This window comes from Alligator sinensis, unplaced genomic scaffold (genome assembly GCF_000455745.1).
Source record: "Alligator sinensis unplaced genomic scaffold, ASM45574v1 scaffold643_2, whole genome shotgun sequence".
NCBI classification, from domain to species: Eukaryota; Metazoa; Chordata; order Crocodylia; family Alligatoridae; genus Alligator; species Alligator sinensis.
In genome coordinates, this window is record NW_005842588.1 from 687,131 (window position 1) to 708,855 (window position 21,725).

The 21,725-nt window shown below is 42.0% G+C and overlaps 1 protein-coding gene across 8 annotated transcripts in view; it reads right to left on the reverse strand.

Annotated features, from left to right (window-relative positions):
* Positions 1-409: 409 nt before the first annotated feature.
* Positions 410-21,725, reverse strand: part of HSF2BP (heat shock transcription factor 2 binding protein) — a 66,146-nt gene continuing 44,830 nt past the window's right edge. For 6 of the 8 annotated variants that reach the window (XM_025214554.1, XM_006032821.3, XM_006032822.3 and 3 more), the window contains 2 exons: positions 16,391-16,494; positions 410-3,314 (listed from right to left, as the gene is read on the reverse strand). In XM_025214554.1, coding sequence (XP_025070339.1) covers positions 3,106-3,314; positions 16,391-16,494 — 313 coding nt within the window. In that variant the 3' untranslated portion in view covers positions 410-3,105. Of the gene's footprint in view, positions 3,315-13,647; positions 13,745-16,390; positions 16,495-16,817; positions 16,905-21,725 lie in introns of those variants that run through there. The other 2 variants (XR_003096069.1, XM_025214553.1) reach the window with 2 other exon arrangements.

Sequence of the window (21,725 nt, forward strand, 5' to 3'; positions counted from 1 at the left end):
GTAACAAGCACAAGGGTTTTTCCATCACAAATTGCTTAAACACCTCTACATTCACTTTTTGTGGCAGGAAAAAGGTGTTTTTCCTGACACAAATGTAATGCCTGTCCATGCCCTTACAGGCACCAGAAAACCTAACTCCTGTGAGCAACAGTAGGGAAACTTGAAAAACTGCCCTTGTCTCACTAGCAAGACAAGCGACAAATATTCAAAGTACTGTAATGAGGGTGTGTTGGAATATCTGTGGTTAGCAGCCTTCAGACTTAACTGGGACTGCGAAAGTTTTGATTAAATGTAACCAATAACAGATTACTTCTAGAACTCAGCATTCTGGAGAAAGTGACTGACCTCTGGGTCTACTCAACCTGGAATAAAATAATTAAAGAAAGGCACAAAATTCAACTGCAGTAAGTTTCATAGTTAGTAAAGTATTGTTTATTGTACTTCAATATTCAAACAGCAGATGCCTTAGAAAAACAGAATTCCAACATTTTGAAATGTTAAAGGCCAAGTTTGACTCTGGATAAACCGGTTCATTGACCTAAACTTAATTCAACCCTTGTCAGACTAACTTTTTTGTTGGAACTGAAAAAAACCAGTAGAGTCAACTTTCACTTCCTTGCACTGACGAAACCTTCTGAACACGTTTTTTCTTTTGCACTGAGTCAAACAATGAACAGGAATATAATGAACTAAGAACTGTAATATTGTTGGTGCATATTCTTCAATAAAAAATTAAAAGCATATTTGCTTTCTTAAAACATAACCTGCTTTATCTCTGTTTTGTCTCAGAGTTTTTCATAATTCAAGAGTTTAACAAGATGCAATGACTTTTATAGAAACAGCTGAACATTAAAACTGCATAACTAAAACCAACTAGGGATTTCCATAAACTTGGGCAACTGCAGCCTTACATCTGATTACATGGGACCATCACCCGAGCAAGTGACATTTTGGGGGGAGTTCAGCTGGAAGCCACACCTGCATTCACCATCAATTCTGTGAACAGACCACTGGTCAAAAGGCATAAGGTTCCAAATAAACCTGTCAACTCAGCTCCAGGCAGTGGGCCTGCTTTTGCTTACCAGTGAGTCAACAATTAAACCAAACAGTTCTGACCTCCTCCACACAGACCTTTTAATTTTTGTTTCTTAATGCCTTTCAAAAGTTTGACTGAAAAATGGGCAATTGGGTTTGCATTTGGTCTTTTGTTGTTTTTTAAACTTTTTTTAGTTGATAATTCAGGAAACTGGAGGTTACCACCATTTTAATTCCATTGTGGGATACAGTTTGGGCTAACCAGTGTCTAAGTAAGGAAATGAATCCAAAAGAAAATGCATTTCACTTGGTAGATTTTACCCATTCTAAAATGAAAGTGAGTTCCATATATTTTTCAGTCAGGAAGAGCAGCATTCCCACTCAAAGTTCCTGTCATCTCTTCCATTTCCTCACTCCTTTCTGACCTCATTGATGACTTTCTTATATTTCATGGTAACACTGGGCTCTTACAGTATATATTCTGGTAGATTTATCTTACTTGCCATGTAAAGCACTGGGTCCTAATCAAGACCTATTAAATTTTGTAGTGGATAAATAATTTCTGAAACTAAGGATTTTGCATTAAATTTTAACTATATCTTCAAATATGCCTAGCATTCTGCAATTCTCCTTGTCATGAAAGCTCTTCCTATTGTATCTTTATACATGCAAATCCTCCATTGTTGATAGTATCCCATTAAGAAAAATATATACTTATGGTATGGACTCCATTCAAAGCAGAACATTTTTCCCCTCTCTCTTTTCTAATATGTTGCTACAGCATTCCTTCCTCTATATTTGTTTGGGCTTATGTTTGATGTCATGTAACCAATATACTGCACCATGTCAAACGTAAGTCAATGTTGAGTGGTTTGCTTGACAGGGCAGAAGCTTTAAGTTTTACAATGTTTATGTCTTCTGCCACTGCCTGAAGAATGAACTCCTGTAAAGCTAGACACAAGGCATAAAAACAACTCCCTCACAAAAAGACTATGGCTGATTAAGAAGACTGAATTCTTTACCTTCTGTACAGATGATATATAAGAAACAAATGTTGTCTCTGTTAACGTGTTGGTTTCATGACTGAAGAACCGCAACCCAATGGAGAAGTATTTTTCTGACCTGCCACTGCCTGCACTACAGTAGTGTCACAAGCTAGGTTATAATACCAGAAAACTCTGAACTATGGTGTTATTTTTACAGCTACAGATTTTGGCATGCTCAGGTATGTAGGATAAACTTCAGATTTATAATTGTGGCAAGTTATATGTATTACTGCTAATAAATATCAATAAGAATTTCAAGTGAATACAACACAGTTCATGCAAAGCAGTAATTAACTTCTGCCTCTTTGGTTGCAGAGTTATTGCATCCTGACATCAGCAATTCTTTTCCTTTTTGCAAAGCCTTTGATAAACTAGTGGTTCAGTTTCTAATATTCTTGGCAACTACAAACCTAGGTCACCAACAGCTCCTCTGAATCTGAATATTTCAAAAGTAGAATCTATTCCACTCTATACAACTCCAGCTTTCTTTTATTAAAAACAAGAGAGGGGAAAAATAAAACTGAAACTTGTTATAAGTTCTGAAACACTATGGCTAAAATAAGGACCAAAAGTTTTCTTTTAGAACGTTAATTATTAGAGATGGACAGAACTGGACCAAAAAGCCTATTTACTATTGAAATAAACTATATATTACCTACACTCGGTCATTTTCCTCCATCTGCATCATAAATAGTTCATATAGTCTGAATTACTTTTGAAACCTGGTATCAACAAAACCCTTTTCAAATAAAGTAAGTTCTTCTAACATTATATTCAAGCAGCTAATCCCAGGCTACATTTTTTTCACCTATTATTTTGGTTGGACAATCTGGCTTCAGGCAGACATTCAGACAGAGGAAGAGTCAAGTGTTCATTCAAAATCCATCACCAATAATCGTACTGTTTCTCTGCATAGAGACTTAAAATCTACAACCATTTTTGCATACACTTACAGCATAATGGGTATACACCTAAAGGGGGAAATGCAAACAGTCACAATCCCAATAATCAAACAGGTATATGTCTACACTTCATATTCTAGTATCTTAAGGTCATCAAGCAGTTCTTGTGCCAGTGTTTGCAGACCTACATTGCGGCTCTTTGACAGTGCTTTGATACGCTGAAATGGCAATGTGTCACGCATCTCAGGTGCTGACTTGGCTAAAACTTCTGGTTCTAGACTCACAGACTGGAGAAGCCGCAGTACATGAACACACACTTCTGCATCTGGATCTAAAAAGGCACAACAAAAGATTTCAGTTATTTATTATGAGCATACTTATTATACAAGTAGCACCACACCACCAGGGGATAAACTGTTGATGGCTGAAGTACTGTCATTCTCTCAGCTGCTGAAACCAGGAACATGGGGAATTATAAACATGGCATTGAATCAGTTTTATCCTCCTTAGTTCCTTGTGTTAAGCACAGCTTGGAAAGCACTTACATTCAGAAACATTTTGCTCCCTTGTCCATTATTCCAAGTCTCATAAATATATGCATTTAGCAAAAACTTTCCTATAACCTGTGAGCAGCCAAAATTTGCTAGTTTATCCTGCTTCAAGTCAAATTGTAATGCATTATTATTTAGTCAGTTTTCAAATTACTAATCTGCAGCTTTCTTTCAACCTTTTCTTTAGGTTTACTGTTATACAAGGTTCCAGATTATGTGCAAATTCAATAAAACCTCAATTTTTATAATGGCAGTTTTATGCCTGTCATGCAAGTGTTAAATTCAATCCATACAGCTGAAGTCTCGGGCACTTTGGTGTACATGACAAATGAAGATCCCTACTTTTGCTGCTTAGGAACATGCAGGAGAAACCTTGCTGGAAAGACATTTTGGTCTCTACTTTTAAAAACACATAAGATGTGTTTTTAATTACTGAAAATATTAGGAGCAACACTGTTTAATTATACACAAGTCTTACTGGGGTATGTTGCCCGTGACCATCAGGAGCATCCAATAGAAAATTCTTTTTTTAATGCTCTATTTTGAATATTCCAAATTAGAATGTTTAATACATTTTATAGCATAAATATCTACTTATTTGAATTGTTCACTGTGCACTTTTGATGTGCATGTCATTATGATATCTAGACTGCAGCAAAACTGTGATAGTGTTGTTTGAAAATGTCGACAAAATTAATTCAAATGACTTTGCACACCAGCATTGCCAAAGGGACTAAAACGTCACAGTAGGATCATAAATCTCAAGTAGCAATAAATCACATTTCCTTGAGTGGGAAAGGAAGTATCTAGTGGGCTGGAGCAAGTTTTGGGTTTTTTTTTATTATTAGTCAGTTTACTTAACACCTTTATTAATTATACAATAACAGGGTAAGTAAAATGCTAATTCAATTCAGATATTACATTGGGTGGTGTTGAAAAGTCAGTCAAGAAAACATAGCAGAAAGGTGAGAAATTATAATAAAAAATGATGAGAAGGCAATTTATGAAACTTGCACTGGTGCTGTCTCCAGTTCAGCTGAACTGGTTTTAAGCATTGGTGATTTCTAGAAAGTAGTTAGTCATGTTAGTCCAAAGTCAGGCAGAAAGTAGCTTAGAGTGGCATCCCTTAAAGACTGACTCTAGTATGCCTGTTGGCAGATGACCATTTCACTCAGTTCCCCACCTTTATATGGCTAAATATTTCCTTTCTCCCACTTTCTGATTCTCATCTTACTGTTTCTGTCCATAACTACCAGAATGGGTCCCTAGATCTCTGTCAGGACATGTAGGAGCTACCCTAATACAAATAAACAATGTATACTTTGCTAACAAATTGGGTAACACTGGATTAATCAAGTGACTAAAAATTTTCAGAACTGCTCATTCATGTTGAATGACCAACCTAAAAATGTCTCAGAGCAGGATTTTCAGAACTTCTGGGCACATGCAACTCCAAATCAAGTTACTCTGAGGCACAGCTACTCAACTCTACTGAATGCCAAGCCCATGTTTTGAAGCTGAACAAGAAAAAATTGAGGAACCCTGCCCTAGTGGATACTTTTGAAAAGAGGCTTTTATACCAAAATGTTCAGAAGGATTCCTCCACCTGCTGCCTGATATTTCTAGATCTAATCAAAATAAGTTAGATTCTGCAATTGTGCCCTTAGTTTTTGTCATTGGGCTTCTAAGACTATTGTTTATATCTTGGAAATAGGAGGTGAAAGGACAAGACAATATCAAAATCATCTCAGGTTCTGCCACCATGACTTGAATTAAGTATTACTTCACATTTGTTGAACTGGGGGAGGGGGTTAGAAAAATATGGTCCAATTATGCAGAAAAGCAGCATAGTAAGTAAACTGGATGTACCTACATATAATTCTCAGGTGTCAGTTTAGCCAGCCGTAAAATGAGGATATAACTACCTTTAATACCTCACAACAGTATTTGGAGACTTAATGTTATCAATAATGCTATATACCTTTTTATCAGTATAGTCTGCATGTGTTGGAAGGCTGTAAATACTTAGGAAGAAAGGAACTGCCAAGGAAAACAATACATTATAGGGTAGCAAAGGAATGGGAAATGATACCTAGACTGAACAACAGTAACATTCCCCAGTGATAGCTACTAGATTGTAGGAAGAATCTCCTTGCAACATTCAGAGAAGTCCTAATGCCTGAGTCACTTGAATGATAAACAGATTAGAGATTTGTGAATATAATGAAGGAAGGAAACAATCCTGCACCTGAGGATGACATAATGCATCTGTCATCTGAGACTTCTATTGTTCTACATCTATTCCAAGACACGTAGAGTTAAAACACAGACAAACATATCCCATCATAATTATACATGGCTGTGGAAATCTTGTTCTGGAGAATTAGGTTTTGTAATTTTTTACTGGGATTAAAAAAAAAAAAAAATACTTGAACAGCTTTTTTTCTGGTCTTTTAAATTTCATTAAAGATTTTTCTAAGAAATCCTACTAGACAACAAGCAAAAGGAAAGGCAGGAACCTTCATTATTCAGCATTATGTTTATTTCAGCAGCTCCCATATTTAGTCATCTCAGTACTAGCTGAGTAATTTTTTTTTGTTTACACAGAAAAAACCCTTAGCTGTAATCAAATCACTGCATCATATCCGCCCAACAACTGTAACTCACGTTTCTTAGCTAACACGTCTGAAATCATTAAGGAAAAAAAAAATCTAGCTGCTTGTCTAGGTCTGGAACAGAATGTGTAATATAAGCCTACTACAATTATAAAATGCTGATGCAATGTTAACAACGTACTGAAACTGTTTAACTTTGCTGACGTTTTGTTAACTGCTAACACAGTACTGTTTGATGTCATGGGCATTCAGTCACTGACAAAAGCAGCTGATAAAACGGGCAGAATTTACAGCTGCATCTGTCGTTTGCCGTGTGCTCTCAGATGAACCAGCCCCTATAGCAGGGCTTAAGTAACTGCATCACATCAGTGCTAAACAGCTTATCTACAAGTGGCTCTGTGAGTGGTGCGAATTTAATTTACACGTGCCTGTAATGTTTCCGGGCCACCTGGATGCAAAATGTATTACTGGCAAATGATTTGTAACAGTTTAAAGGTCAGTCTATGGTAGGAACATTTTTTAATCAGTTTCCCACTATTGCTAATACTAGCTCAGCTTCACTAGTCAGCCAGGTTGGTAGCTCTAGTGTGAATGGGTTACCAGCCAGTGCCCCTATTTTAAGCACTGTCACCTAACTAAACTCGGATCAGGTCTACACGTGAAATTAATATGATGCAATTAACTCTGGTGGATATTGCACCAGTTTATTGGTGCCATGTTTACAAGTGCACCTGGGACCACAGCACATTGAGCCAGGTCAGAGCAGCCCTGGCTGGCAGGGGACCCGGGAGGTCAGCCTGCCAGCCTGGGGTGGCTGTGACCCAGATCAACGTGCTGCAGAAGGGCTGGTTGGGACACAAGGCTGCGCCAGTGTGGGGCTAGCCAGCAGCCAACCCTCACACTGAAGCACCCTCATGCCCATCCAGCTCTGTCAGCATCTACATGCGTGTTGCTGTGCACTAAGTTTACAAATACTAACCTACGGTGGAGTTAATTAGTTTCCTGTGGCCTAACTGGGTTGCATGTGTAGACACTGAGACTTTACTGCAGAGCTAACTAGGCAGATCCGCAGTAAACATTTTGTGTAGATGCACCCACAGAGAGTGAGGCCTGTCCCACACAGGGACTCCCAACACTGTTAACACTGGTGGAACTGAGCCAGCATTAGAAAAAGTCAAGAGATTCTGAAAAATGTCTCTAATGTTGACAGGACCAAAGGGCCCAATGATACTGGCACAGAGCACTATATTCTTTTGCATACAACATGCCCCAGAATATAAAATGCACACTTTTTGAAAGGCAGAATGAAGAAAAAGATCTTTCCAGTTATGGATGCAGAGGGCAGGAACAGAGCCTAATCTTCAGCTCACTCACCCTTCCTTTCCTGATTAACGAAAGCTGAAACCCTAGCTGCTGCTGAAGGCTGGTCTCCATGAGTCAATCCATAATTCTGAAAACAGCTAGTCTCCAGGGCTTGAACGTGGAGGAGAGAGACCTGGAGCAGGCAGCAAAACTGCCCTAAGAAGACTTAGACTTTGCTTAGTTAGTGGAATATGAAGACCAGAAAAAGGAGAGACTACTGTTAACACTTCTGGAATGAAGAACAATAAGCTATTAAGACAGCAGAGTGTCTCAGCTGCCTGAATAGTAATGCCACAGCTGCTGCACTGTGAAACAGCAATCAAAGCAGGGTGCTCCTATCCTGGGTAGAAAATCAGATTCCCTGCTTAAAACATGCCCTCCAATTTTGGGGGGCTGCTTTTGGGGTGAAAGGTTGTGTTGTATGCTAGAAAAGACAGTATCTGCAGACAGAAAAAGGCTATAGAAAAAAGCTAATGAGATCTGTTTCAGCAAGTCCTAGGTGCACGTCTACTTTATCTGTGAGACACATGTCTAACTTTCAGCTTGTATACAGCAGCTGGTATCACTTCAATTTTCCCTTCTGTCTGGCAACTGCTCTTGCTGCCATATGCAGTGATCACCTAATCAACAACCACGTCCCCTAGGGCCAATTTCTGATCTCAGTTCCACCTTAGTAAATCCATTAGAAATAATAGTGTAATTCCAGATGACAGCAAGAAAGCATAAATTATCCCATCTTGTCCACAAGATGCCTAATTACACCTCACTAGCCCAAGGAATTCAGTCCAGCAATTTCCCACATGACACTGTGATACACTGAACATGAAAGTTCTGGCTGACAACACTTGAAGTGAGATCTTAAGTAAAGTATCTAGCATGCTGAGGCTTCAATCCTGATTGGAATCTATAAGTATTTCACAAAACAAATAATTAATAACAGAACAATGAAGAAATAGCCATGTATTTCATAAAGGGATGCCCCATTAAATCACTAGGCTGTATCTATAAGATTAGTTTAGGACTTTTTTGTAGGAACCAAGATTTCTTATAAATAATCTCAATTCTAGACTCACTGTGCTACTCATAAAACGTGTGATTAAGAAGAATATGTTCTTAGGCAAGAGAGTGACTGACTTAGTCATGGAATGAGTACAGAGATGGATGCAGTTTGATTTTAAAGTTTGACAAATTTGAAACCATTGAGAGCATGGGCTCACGTGAACTGAGGATTAGAGTCCCAAAGGCTTAGATTCATAAAGCAGAAGACTAACTGAAAATAGAGATTCTCATAGCAGCAGTTTATAGGGTATGACCCAGATGTTTTAAAAAATGGAATTCAAAGCATAATAAGTATGAACTGGAAACATCTAGAGTTGGTTATGAAAACCAAATATTCACTGTGACAAAGAGTAATAGGTATGCAACTATACATCTCCTTCAAAACTAGAGTGGAAATAGTCATTTGCAGAAACTTCTTAGATCAAGACTACAGGGTTTCCATATGGAATTGTGATTACTTGTGTTAGAGGACACTGAGAAAGGAGCACAAAGACCAGCTAAAAGCCTCCTGTCCTCCCGTTTTACAAAATACCTGGAGTAATTTTCTTAGAAGTGATTGAAGAATTGCATTGGAATAATCCCTCTGAATTCTGAAACACTTTTGACCACTTTTGGTCTCACAGGATGAATTCAAAGAAAGGAAACTGGCCACAAAATAATTAATAGGAGCAAAAAGGTATTCCAAAGAATAGTCAAAATACATTCCCTCCAGTGCTCATCTGTTTGGAGGGTTTTTTTGGCTCAGAAGAGAAAAATTAAAATCTGCTCCCAGTCAGTGCCATCTGAGCCAAATGCATGCATTTATTGCTTAGTGGATGGATAAAGTTCACGGGTATAGGTGATCTTGGTGTAGCTCTTTGTGTGAGAGAGGGTGGGAAGTAACTGAGAAGTGGAAGGATCTTGAAAGGGTTTGGATGTAAAAGGGAACGTATATTTTTGGTTTCCTGTTAAAGATGCAGCTTTTTCAAAATTGCATAAACTATAATAGCTTTACCCAAGAAATCATTACAGAGATAATGGACAATTAAGAAAGAAAAAAAAACACTGTCTTAGAATAATAGAAAATTAGGGTTGGAAGGGACCACAGGAGGTCATCTAGTCCAACCTCGTCCTCAAAGCAGGACCAACCCCAATTAGATCATCCCAGCCAAGGCTTTGTCTAGCCGGGTCTTAAAAACCTCCAAGGATGGAGCTTCCACCATCTCTCTGGGTAACCTGTTCCAGTGCTTCACCACCCTCCTAGTGAGAAAGTTCTTTCAACATCTAACCTAAACTTCCCTTGCTGCAACTTGAGACCATTGCTCCATCATCTGCCACCACTGAGAACAGTCTAGCTCCATCCTTTTTGAATCCCACTTCAGGTAGATGAAGGCTGCTATTAAATCCCCTCTCAGTCTTCTGTTCTCTAGACTAAATAAGCCTAGTTCCTTCAGTCTCTCCTCAGAAGTCATGTACCCCAGCCCCATCACCATTTGTGCTGCCCTCCACTGTACTCTCTCCAATTTGTCCACATTCTTTCTGTAGTGAGGGGCCCAAAATTGAACACACTACTCCAGATGTGGCCTCACCAGTGCTGAATAAAGGGAAATAATCACTTCCCTTGATCTGCTGGCAACACTCCTATCAATGCAGCCCAGTATGTCATTAGCCTTCTTCGCAACAATGGCACACAGGCTCATATTCAGCTTCTTGTCCACTGTAACCCCCAGGTCCTTTTCAGCAGAGCTGCTGTCCAGCCAGTCAGCCCCTAGCCTGTCCTGGTGCATGGGAGTGTTCTGTCCTAAATGCATGGCTCTGCACTTGTCCATGTTGAACCTCACAAGATTTCTTTTGGCCCAATCCTCCAATTTGTCTAGGTCTCTCTGAATCCTAGCCCCATCCTCCAGCATATCTACTACTCCCCCCAGCTTGGTGTCATCTGTGAACTTGCTGAGAGGGCACTCTATGCCATCTTCCAGGCTGTTGATAAAGACATTGAACAAAACTGGCCCCAGGACCGACCCCTGAGGCACTTGATACCGGCTGCCAACTAGACATCAAGCCATTGATTACTACTGTCTGAGCCCAATGCTCCAGCTGGTTTTCTATCCACTTTACAATCCATTCATCCAGCCTATACTTCCTTAGTTTACCTGAAAGAATGGTGTGGGAGACAGTATCAAAAACTCTGCTAAAATCAAGGTACACCACATACACTGATCTCCTTGGATCCACAGAGATCTCATCATAGAAAGAAATCAGGTTGGTCAGGCATGACTTGCCTTTAGTGAATCCATGCCGAATGTTCCTAATTACCTTCTTCTCCTCCAAGTGCTTAGAAATGGATTCCTTGAGGATCTGCTCCACGATTCTCCAGGGACTGAGACAAAGCTGACTGATCTGTAGTACCCTGGATCCTCCTTTTTCCCTATCTTAAATATGGGCACTATGTTTGCCCCTCTCCCATCATCCGGGACCTCTCCTGATCGCCATGAGTTTTCAAAGATGATGGTCAGCAGCTCTGCAACCACATCAGTCAATTCCCTCAGCACTCTCAGGCGCATCCTGTCCGGCCCCATGGACTTGTATATGTCCAGCTTTTCTAAATAGTCCAAGGATAGACAACTCCCAGCATGCGTGCCAATTAGTGGCACACAGAGACATCTTTCCGGTGTGCCAGGAGGCGTGCAAGGAAATTGTTTGTGAAAAAAAAACAATTTTTAAGTTGCTGCTCCAGGCTCTCCAGAGCAGCCACAGGTCCTAAAGTCATGGTAGGCACTGGGGGCCAAGTCAGGAGAACACAGGCTGGGATGCAGTCTGAGTTTTGATGACCCCACCCCCTGTCCCCAGGCTGTACCCTCCAGCCTGGCCTAGTCCCTGGAGAGGAGCTGCAGGTGGACAGGGCCAGGGCCCAGGCAGGCACTGCGCAGGGCCACTGTGTTGGAGGCTTCAGCGGGTGGGCAAGCCCTGGGCCCAGCTGGGGCTTGGGCAGACAGATGCCCCATCCCACCTTGACAGGGACAGCACCAGGGCCAGACACTCAGGGCAGGGTCCATCTGGACAGCATGGAGAGAAGCAGGCGCAGGGGGAGGTGCTCGGGGCAGGCCAACCAGCCCAGCCAGGCCCATGCAAAGGCGGAGGCCAGGAAAGAAGTGGGGCTGCCCCAGGGCTCCACAGGGTCAGGCTGCACTCAGCGGGCAGGCCTGAGTGCCCAGTGGCACCCAAAGTGGGGCCCAGCCTGGCTTGTACATCTCCGCACGGATGGGGTGCAGCTGCCCTACCCATAAGGGGACGCTGCCTGGCCAAGGCAGGGCATTGGGCTCAGGGGGCTCCCAGCTCTGGGCTCAACCTCCCTGTGCATTGGTTGTTCCCAGAGCCTGGGGAGCTCCCACAGCCAAGCCCCCGCACCGGGGGCAGCTCTGCCCCACTCACATTATGCCTAGTGCAGAGGGAGGCCAAGCCCAGAGCCGGAAGCCCCCGCAAGCCCAGCATCCTGCCCCCGCCAGGCAGCATCCCCTTGTGGGCGCCCCATCCCCATGAAGCTGCATGGGCTGCACTAGGCCCACCATGGGTGCCACTGGGTGCCCCCTGCCCGCCCACCTGCCTTAGCGTGAGTCTGCGGAGCCCAGGTGGGACAGGGCATCTGTCTGCCCAAGCTCCAACTAGGCCCTTTCCCCACTACCCAGCCCTGGGCTCCATCCTCCCCTCCTCCAGGACTGTCAGGGAGATGGAGCGCCCTGGCCCTGGTGGCTGCTGCTGGGGTGTCACTGTTCCCTCCACTGGACACTTCCCCTATACCAGTAGTCCCATAGCCAGCCATAGTGGGAGACATCGGCAGTGTGGAACACACCCTCTTTCTCTTTTTGTCTCTCTTCTTATCTCTCTTTTTTTTTTCCTTCTTTTTCTTCTCTTCTCTTTTTTCTTTCGTTTCTCTCTCTCTTCTCCCCTTTTGCTCTCTCCTTTTTTCTATTCATTCTTTTTTCTCTTTATCTTTCTCTCCTTTTCTCTTTTTTCTTTATCTCTCTCTTTTGTCTCTCCCTTTTTTCTTTCTCTTCCCCCCTTTTTCTCTCTCTCCTCTTTTTCTCTTCTGTTTTTTCTCTCTCTCATAACAACATGCTTAACAAAAAAAGAATACACACAAAAAAGGTAGTATATGAAGTTTTATTTATTGTCAGCATGCTTAGAATTTTTAGAAAACCTGGTATTTACCATAAAAAGCAATATTTATGATTATTAACTATATTAGCATGCAGTGCGTCCTGCCATGTACCCCCCCGCATTGGTTTTGTTTATCTGGCATGTTGGCACCCTGGCACCTTACAAGGTAGACATTGCAGGTTTTTCCAGCACTCCGGCTAAAAATGTAGCCTACCCCTGAAATAGTTCCTAACCTGTTCTTTCACCACTTTTGGCTGCTAACCTCCCCAAACTGTGATGCCAGGTGTAGTAGTCTAGGAGTTGACCTTGCCTGTGGAGACTGAGGTGAAAAAGGCATTGAGTACTTCAGCCTTTTCTGAGTCCTGCCACTAGGCTGCCTCCCCAACTCAATAAGGGACCCACACTTCCCCTGATCTTCCTCTTGTTACTGACCACCTTCTCCAAGATGGTGTCTCCCTCCCAGAGAAACTCTATGCAAAGAGAATCATACTAGCATCATGAACTGCATCATAATCAAAGAAATCTGAGCCACTTTATTTATTTATTTAAGCTTGGGTTTTGACTTTCTATACCTTGGAAAGGCAAGTAATGCCAATGTTAGCCACAGAAGGGTTCAAAAGATTTGTCCTTTTATCAACTGAAACCTAGGCAGCTGCTGTCAGATACAGTTAAGATTTCTTGCTGTGGTCTAAGAGGCTATTCTGAATCACCAATATTTTCTGAAGAAAGTAGAATGGAAAAGCCTACCTCTTTCTTAATATTTTTCTTTTGTTACAACTCTCTTTCTCTTATTAGCCAGAGATTTGATGACGGACAGAATCAGTTTAACTTTGCTATCCTGAAAAGTGTGCTCAACTCAGACACGGAGGAAGGAATCTCTTTTAGGAAAAAAACAGTGGGGGAAAAAGGACAAAAGAACAAGTCTTTTAGAATTAAAGATGTTGTATTTTGCTCCCTCACTTATTTTCTTGGAAAGTACAGTCTTGAGTTTAGGTTTCCTCCTTCTAGGGTACCAGGACCGAGAGACTCAGGGACAGCTGGAAACAAAAGCAGTTAGACAAGGTCCAGGAAGTGAAAGCAGAAAAAGGCTCCTCGGGGATGAACCCATAAACACTCTGAAATTCCAGATGGTAAGTTTTTGCAGAGCAAGGATACTGAAGGAAAAGGGATGGTTTTAGGTGACAGGGGAAGAAGAGTTAGGTAGGGTACTGACAGATGTGCAGCCCTCCAGTCTAACCCATGGTGGTTTACAGAAAGCGCCATGAGTTAGACTGATTCTACCAACCCAACAAATGTTCCCTGTTGGGTGGGAGGGGGAGGGGGTAGGAAACAAATCTCCACTTCGGAGCCAGTCCAGCCAAGGAGCTGCCTGCCTGCAGCCTGTCTCCCCTACAGACAGTTCCAGTGTTGTGTGCAGGATGGGAGAGGAAGAAGGGAAGGGGAGGGAGTTGTGGGCTGGGGTTTTCCCAGCCTGAGCTGGAGGGGGACGGGGGTGGATCGAAGCCCCACTTCCACTCCAGCTCAGGCTGAGCAAACCCCAACCCACAGCTCCCTCCCCTTCCTTTCTCCTCCTCCCATCTTGAAGACAGCACTGGGGCTGGGGCTGGGCTGGATCAGCACAGGCCTGCTCGTTTGTAGTGACTTACAGAAGTTAATGAAGGTGCTCCACTTTGGAGCACTTTCATCTGAACCCTCATGAAGCACAGCTGGGCACTTCTAAAGCACTCTGCAGCCACACACTTTCTCTGACTGCTGTGCTTTCAAGAGGCTGATCACATGACAAATACCACTTCTGTCAGCACTCAAAATTACTCCTTTAAGACTCCTTTCAGGGAATCTTTGAATATCTTAGGAGAAACTGAAAAGCTGTGTGAAGTCCAGGCCATACCTTTACCCAATTCTGTCAAAGCGTCCTCTATAAAACTATGAAACTCTGGAATTATAAAACTCCAGTACACATGTGCATGCATACTGAAGCAGGAAATTCAGGCTGGGCTGCTGGAAGTCTCTGGAAGTTGTGTGTCCTGGCCAATGAAAGCTGAGGAGTTGGGGCCTTGGAAGCAGGAAAGGAACCAGGAGGAAAGAGGGAAATCAAAAAAGCAAAATGAGGAAGAAATGAGATGGTGAAGAAAGAGTGCCTGAAGCTCCTGCAAAGGAAGGGCTTGAGGTCAGGCCCAGGGCATGCTCTCTATTCAGTGCTCTTGATCCACTTGCACAAACTATTCAGCTATTTCTCTTGATAGCAGGCACAACTTCTGTGAAGTCAGACCTTTGAACTGGGGGTAGGCACTCTGCATAGACATCTCCCGTCTCTGTTAGAAGCTTAGAATTTTAAAATCAGATCGTGAAGGAATTAGCTGCACCCATCTTTTTCCCAAACCCCAGCTACGCATGATTAGCACCTTTGGAAAACAGATCACCATTTCCTTCAACAGCTGGAAATTAAATGTTATCTACTCTATGTCATACTTTGTGCACTTATGTGACCCTTGGTGCTTTGATTAAACAATGGATCACATTAAGCAACTCCTTTGTTCTATCATAGCATTTTGAAGGGCACATTTGGGAGCTCTAATTTAGAGAAGCTGTTTTTTGTTAGAACAATGACCTATATATTAACCTGACAGAAAGTAAGGATATCTTGGAGCAACATGTATAAAGTTTCCACAGACTATATATTTAGGTTCTTCCACTAAGCTTTTTGTTTCCTCCAGTTATGTCAAAGATTTGTAAAATGGATATGATATTTCCCAGGAGTGTAGTGTAAGGCTTAATTAATTCATTGAAAACCTGCAAAGATACTACAGTAATGAAAATTATTATTATCTGACAATGAGCCCGAGTACATACATTTTATATAAAGCCTCAGCAAAACTTTGAGATACGAGTGATCCCAAATTTGCTGGACAAAAATGAAAAACTAAAGAACTCCAAGTACAGAACTGAATCCCTGCACAAGCATGTGTGGCTACCATTATCTTCAGCAATTACTATCAGTAGTAATAGCTCATGAGCTTACAGTTAAAATAGAAGAGACATAGCTGAGACAGGACACAGTGGCATAGAAAGTGGACCGGCATGCCTAAGGTCACCCAGCAGCTAGGCAATAGAGCTAAAAACAGGACCTTCTGCATCCCAAACCAATGCTTAAGCCCAGTACCACAGTCTGTGCCACTTCTTGTCAATGGGAGCTGGACTCAGTTATACCAGAGATGAGTTGAGTCCCAACAGTTCATTAGTTTCACTAAAATGACTCAGGATCAAAGAAAAAGACTGATTTTGCCTCCATAGTACTTTCAACAGTTACACCTGCTTTTCTAATATTTTTCATTACATGATACAGCATTTCAAATACATTAGTTTAAAGTACACAGATATAAACACAGGTAGGTGTCTTCCATTTCCTTTATCAGGCTTTTCCACTCCCACCACTGGACATTACTAGTAACAACTTTTATATGAATCAAATGCAACACTCCAGAACCACTGATGGAAATATTTTCTTTTACTCTTCAGTTATTTCCCCTGCTTTGGTCCTTTATGATCAGATAGAATTTATATAAAACAAGGTGACAGATTAGATTTTCTACTTAGCTATTATCTTTAGGTATGACCTATATAGGTTAATTTACAGTTATTATCCAAAAAGTCTACAACCTGCACTGTTCTTGGAACAACCTTACCTTTCAAAAGCCACCCAAGTAATGGAATGAAGCCTGGACTTTCACTAATGTACTTCAAGCCCTTCAAGTTGATGCTCACGTTGTACAGTGACATCAGCATTAGCCTAAAATAAAATTAAAAAGGTGATTAAATTGGATTCATCTGCATCTCATTATAGCTACTAAATCTAATATCTGCAATACTCATCCACAGATGGCTCAGTATTTATAAATACTGCAGGGTTAATGTTTGTAAGATTCAAAGACATGTGGTCACGTCAGATCTGTATAAACTACATGAATTTCACATCATGCATAATTTTGTTTATCTGTATATCTAAATCAAGGCATTTAATCATGTAAAAGTCATCTATGTTAACCACCATAAAATCCCACTGAAATCAATAGGACTATTCACGCAAACAGGGCAAGCAAGATTTGGCCTTACGGGATCTCACAACATATGCAATATAATCCTCTTAGTACTCCCCCGTGGACTTCCTATCCTCCTGATTAACAGCAAATGAAAGAGCCGCTGTCAATAAAACAACACATGCAGAAACTTTATTAAAAATATTAGACTGAACCAAAATTAAATCATTTCATTCTCCTTCTGACCTTCTACAACCTGTGAATTAAAAAAAAAAAAAAAGACAGCCTTGTAGAGCTTTATGCCTTTAACATCCAGTTACACATTAGTTATTTATCTGGCACTATGCAATCATGTCCCTGTTAAAGGAAATGTATGCTAATTCTGTACCAATTAAGCAGCATTCAGTCATTCTATATTATCTGGTTAAATTTGATTGCTGGAAGACAGCACAATGAAGCAGATGTCCTGGGCCTAACAGGTGCGGAGTGTTCCGAGTTCAGAGGACACTGAGCACCTCATGGCTAAGTACAGATATTTGGGGAGGCTGAATTGGGTTCAAAATGGCCGCCCGATTTAAACTTAGCTCGCCCTAGTGCCAACCTTACATTTACAGACCCAGTCTGAGTGACCGACAATCAGTCTAAACCTGTAACTGTACAGAATTTCCATGCACGGAAACAGGTCTAAAAATTGCAGAACCTGGTTTAAGATAAACCTGGATCTATGTAGTATCAAACTTATGTGATTTAGGTCAAACCAGTGCATGGAACTTCTATATACTTTCCCTGCGCAGACCCAGGGCTGGGAAACCCCAGCCACTGGCCCTAGCTCCAGGGCTACTCTTTTCATCCCCCTCCCACCTCCTGCTCCCCCACATGCACTGGGCTTTTTGCCCCACTGCCCCTTGGTCCAACACCCCCCCACAACCAGCCAGCCCTCTCAACCCCGATACCACAAGGCACTCTGGGTGCAGTCGCTTTTATCAGCATTCACTGCTGCCAGAGCCAAGCAAGTAAGTCCCAGTGGGCAGAGGGGATAGGCATGTAGGTTTGCTTGGGGGAGGGGACCCCCCCCACCTGTAGACCCTGCCTGACCCCCCCCCAACCCACCCATGGGTCATGCCAGCCCCCCACCCCTTGTGGGTCACATCTGCCCCCCCTATCTGCTAGCATACCCCCAATTCCCTCCAGCCTGCTGGACCCCCAGTCCCCCACTGCAAGACCCTCATCCTAATTTACCTGATATCGGGCAGCCATTTTGATTCGATTTAGCCTCCCCCTAACGTCCCCAAATGGCTGTACTTAGCTCATAGGATCAAGCTACAAGTATCAAAAAAGTCAATCTTAAAAGACCTTTCTAAGCCAAATAAATCATTCACACTAGTGTAGCTAAGGCATGCCAGTTTCCAGGGCCACTGGCCCCCAAGAGAGCAAAATGGCTATTACATTCACACACAGTTGCCTTTGACTTCCCAGCCTGCATGACCAGGTATGAGAGCAGTCTTTACTACAAGACTTACAATCACATGGCCCTGTAGCTGTTGCAAGACACCTTAAACACTCCGCTACCATACCCCAACACAAGAAAAGCATATTTTTATGTACAAAAAGGTTATTAAAAAAAAAAAAAAAATCGAGACAGCAAAACAGCATATCACAAGAGCAACTGAGACCCTGAAATGATCCTCACACAAGAGGAATGCCTCCTCAAGTAAGGTGCTTGCCCCATCCTTAAAGAAGGTAAAGTAGCACACACTCCTGCCAAGCACACCCAATCTTAATGGCTGCTGTAGACAAGACTGAGGCTACCACCCACTTCCTTTTCACCCCCGTTCTTGAAAGTGAGGTCTAGCAGCAGCACCGGACCTTACTTTCCTGCTGCACAAAAGGAACTACAAGAGAGAGAACTGCCTCTGGCTTCTGGGTAGGAAGCAAAGAGGGGACATGTGAGAAGAGAAACTTCTCCCATTTCGTTATGCACTTGTTCAGGTTTCAAACACATCAGCCTCTAAGAGCCACTGAAGCATGGCACTTTTCGAGCAACTGCCAATCCAAGTATCAAAATAAAAAAATGGATGATCCCATCCTAAGCTCTGGTGATGCACAGAAACTGCACAGGAGTCACAAGAGACTAGAAAATCCCTTTAGCCCAAGAGCTTCAAACACCCCCCACCCCACCCCCGCACCCTCCCTGCAGCCTTAAGCAGATCTTCCCAATCCCTGGTACAAGGCATGCGTGGGGCAGGTGGAGAGGCCAGGGACAAACCCACATTACTGAGTGCAATGGAGAAATCTGAATGCTGTGGGGCTGTTCTAACTTAAGCCAAGAGCTGACTGGCTCTGCACCAGAGGATGCAAAGGAGGCATATATAAAGCCACCACTTCTCTCTGGAATGAAGCTTCCAAAAGGCAAAGACCAGAATTTGTCCCCTGGTACTTACCTCAAATTTTGAATTGCAAAAATAATTGAAAAAACACTTTTGAAAGAAGGGATGTGGCATGTAATAACTGGTTAAACCAACCTATCTCAAGCAACCAAAACTGCTTCTGCAAGCATGACTTAACAGGATTTCTATAGTGCATTCATTCTTGTGACATGGGGACTGAAAAGTCACTCTTTCTCTGAAAATGTGTTTGGGGGATCCTGGCTCTTGGGGAAGGGAGGGTCCCTGGCAGTGCTAGCCTGATTCAGCACTTACACTCTAAGCTGTATCTGCTCTCCCTGCAGAGGTATGTAAGTGGAGGGAGAGAAAGCTCTACTCGCTCTCTAAAGCCCTCACACACCCCCACAGGATTACAGAATTTGGTCATTAAAATGTGGCTCCACTGTGAAACTAGTATTTTTTTTAATTGCCAGCCTTGCAATTGTTAATTGCCACCCTCTCAATCTGAGATCTGAGAGCAAAGCTCCACTTTTGTCCTTGCACACGTCATAAGCACTTGCAAAGATCATACAAGTCAAACTGTACCCTCAGTTACACTTGTACAGTTTCACTGCTACCAAATAAACTACATGCCTGTGCAACCCCAAAAACCTTCATCAAGGTTTTACAGGACAAGACTGAAGACATTCTCTGGCCTTTATAATTAGTGATGCTAATGTCAAAGAAAGAATAAACCCAGCTTGGCTTTTAGCTCAAAGGGTAAGTCTATAGGCTGGCAGCTAGACAAAAATCTTTTATTTGCAAAATGAATAAATTTAACATAGCGTCACTGACCCAAACACCCTCAGTGTCACTTTTACAGTCACACTGTACTTTAATGTCTATGCAGAAGAATGAAAATCTAAACACTAGCTAAGTGCCATGTTCAGTCATATAGTTTCCAAACCTCTGAAACTTTCGTAATTATCATCTTCCAAACACAGTAACATTCACTGTCTGTCTTTCAGGGCTACATGTATACCAAGCATTAAGCTGTTAAACAAACCTGTCCTGACTTTTTGTCAGAGATGAAAAAACATATTACTCCCCTCCACCTAAGTTCAGCTAAGTGTCCTACATTTTTACAAGTTGAGTATATCTGGCTTCTATGGGGTTAAAATAAATAAGAGATGTTTCAGTACAACCAGTATTTTAAAACAGCTGTAACACAATATATGGGAGTAGTATAAAGTTGCTATCTAAGCTGTAAAAAGATATTCTGAATGCAGTATAATAAACTAAAATTCAAGCTGGATAGCTTAACATGAAGAAATACAGAAAGTGATTATTCAACAAGTTGTTTAAAAATAAGACCAAACAGTGCGTTGGGGAGGACTGCAACCCAGGGTATAGCCAAGATCTTATTTCTTCAAAGGTGCCCAAAATGACTGATAACACTTGATATAAAGGACTGTGTTGCCACTAAACTTTTACTGCAGTTTCTGCTGAGCTAAACTGCTCTCTTTAATATTTGATGCTGATGTTATTACATTGTCTTCCACATTAGTCATGTGGCTGGATTTTTGTATATTCTATGGATGAAAAGATTTATTAAAGTTTTTGTCATAGCTAGCAATATTCTGAACAGGCAGAATGTTTCTTTTTTTCCCTCAGTTATTTCCAGTAAGTTTAGGGCCAATTTTCAAAAGTACTAAGTACCCAAAAAACAGTTTTGTCCACCCCTCTAAAATTCAGGCCACTGAGGTACAGCAGACTATTAGCCAGGAGACTCTGAGGGGCTGCAAAAGCAGCCATACTCTAATGCTGGTGGTTTTCTTACAAATTCTCTCTCGTCTTTTTAGTAATGCCTTTCCACTTTTTCTTTTTCTGCATATGTCCTCTTCTCTAGGAATTCACTGTTTGGGAATAGTTAATTACTGGAATTTATGACACGCTGTGATTAACAATACTCTTAGTATCTCCATAAATCTTTTCAGAAAAGGTACTATTTTAATAAAATGGCAAAAAAATTAAAAGCTGACTGAAAGACCATGCATTGGAGGGGGGCCTGCATTTCACTGATGGGATAAATCCTGATACCGTCTCCCAGTCTGCATGTTTTGTTTGGGTGAAAAGCAAGAATAAAGCAGTATGAAACAGGCTGGAATCTCTTTGCCCAGCTAAGCCAACATGCCAGGCTATTAGCTCCTCTCTGGCCACTGCTCATTCTCAGGGTCTACAGTACAGCCATATTTTACTGTTTTGTACCAGGTGAAGAGCAAAGGGAAATTTTTTTAAAGCTTTAAGTCCTATTTTCAGAAACAGGTTTTTACCAGCCTGTCACTGACTTCCAGTGAACTTTGGGCCACATCTACACAGTAAATTCACTGTCCCCAGCAGTGGCACTTTCAAGCACACATCATTTGAGAACAGCTGCTTAAACTGGAAGAAGCAAAGCTACGTGCATGTGGCACCACAAATGGCCTAGTTAGCATCGGGTAAGTTCACTGGTACTGACCAGTGCTACTTAGCCCACCTCAAAAACTGCACACATGCTGCTACCCTGCTTCTGGTTCACCAGGCAGCCCACACAGAGCAGCATAGAGTATCTGAGGATGCTG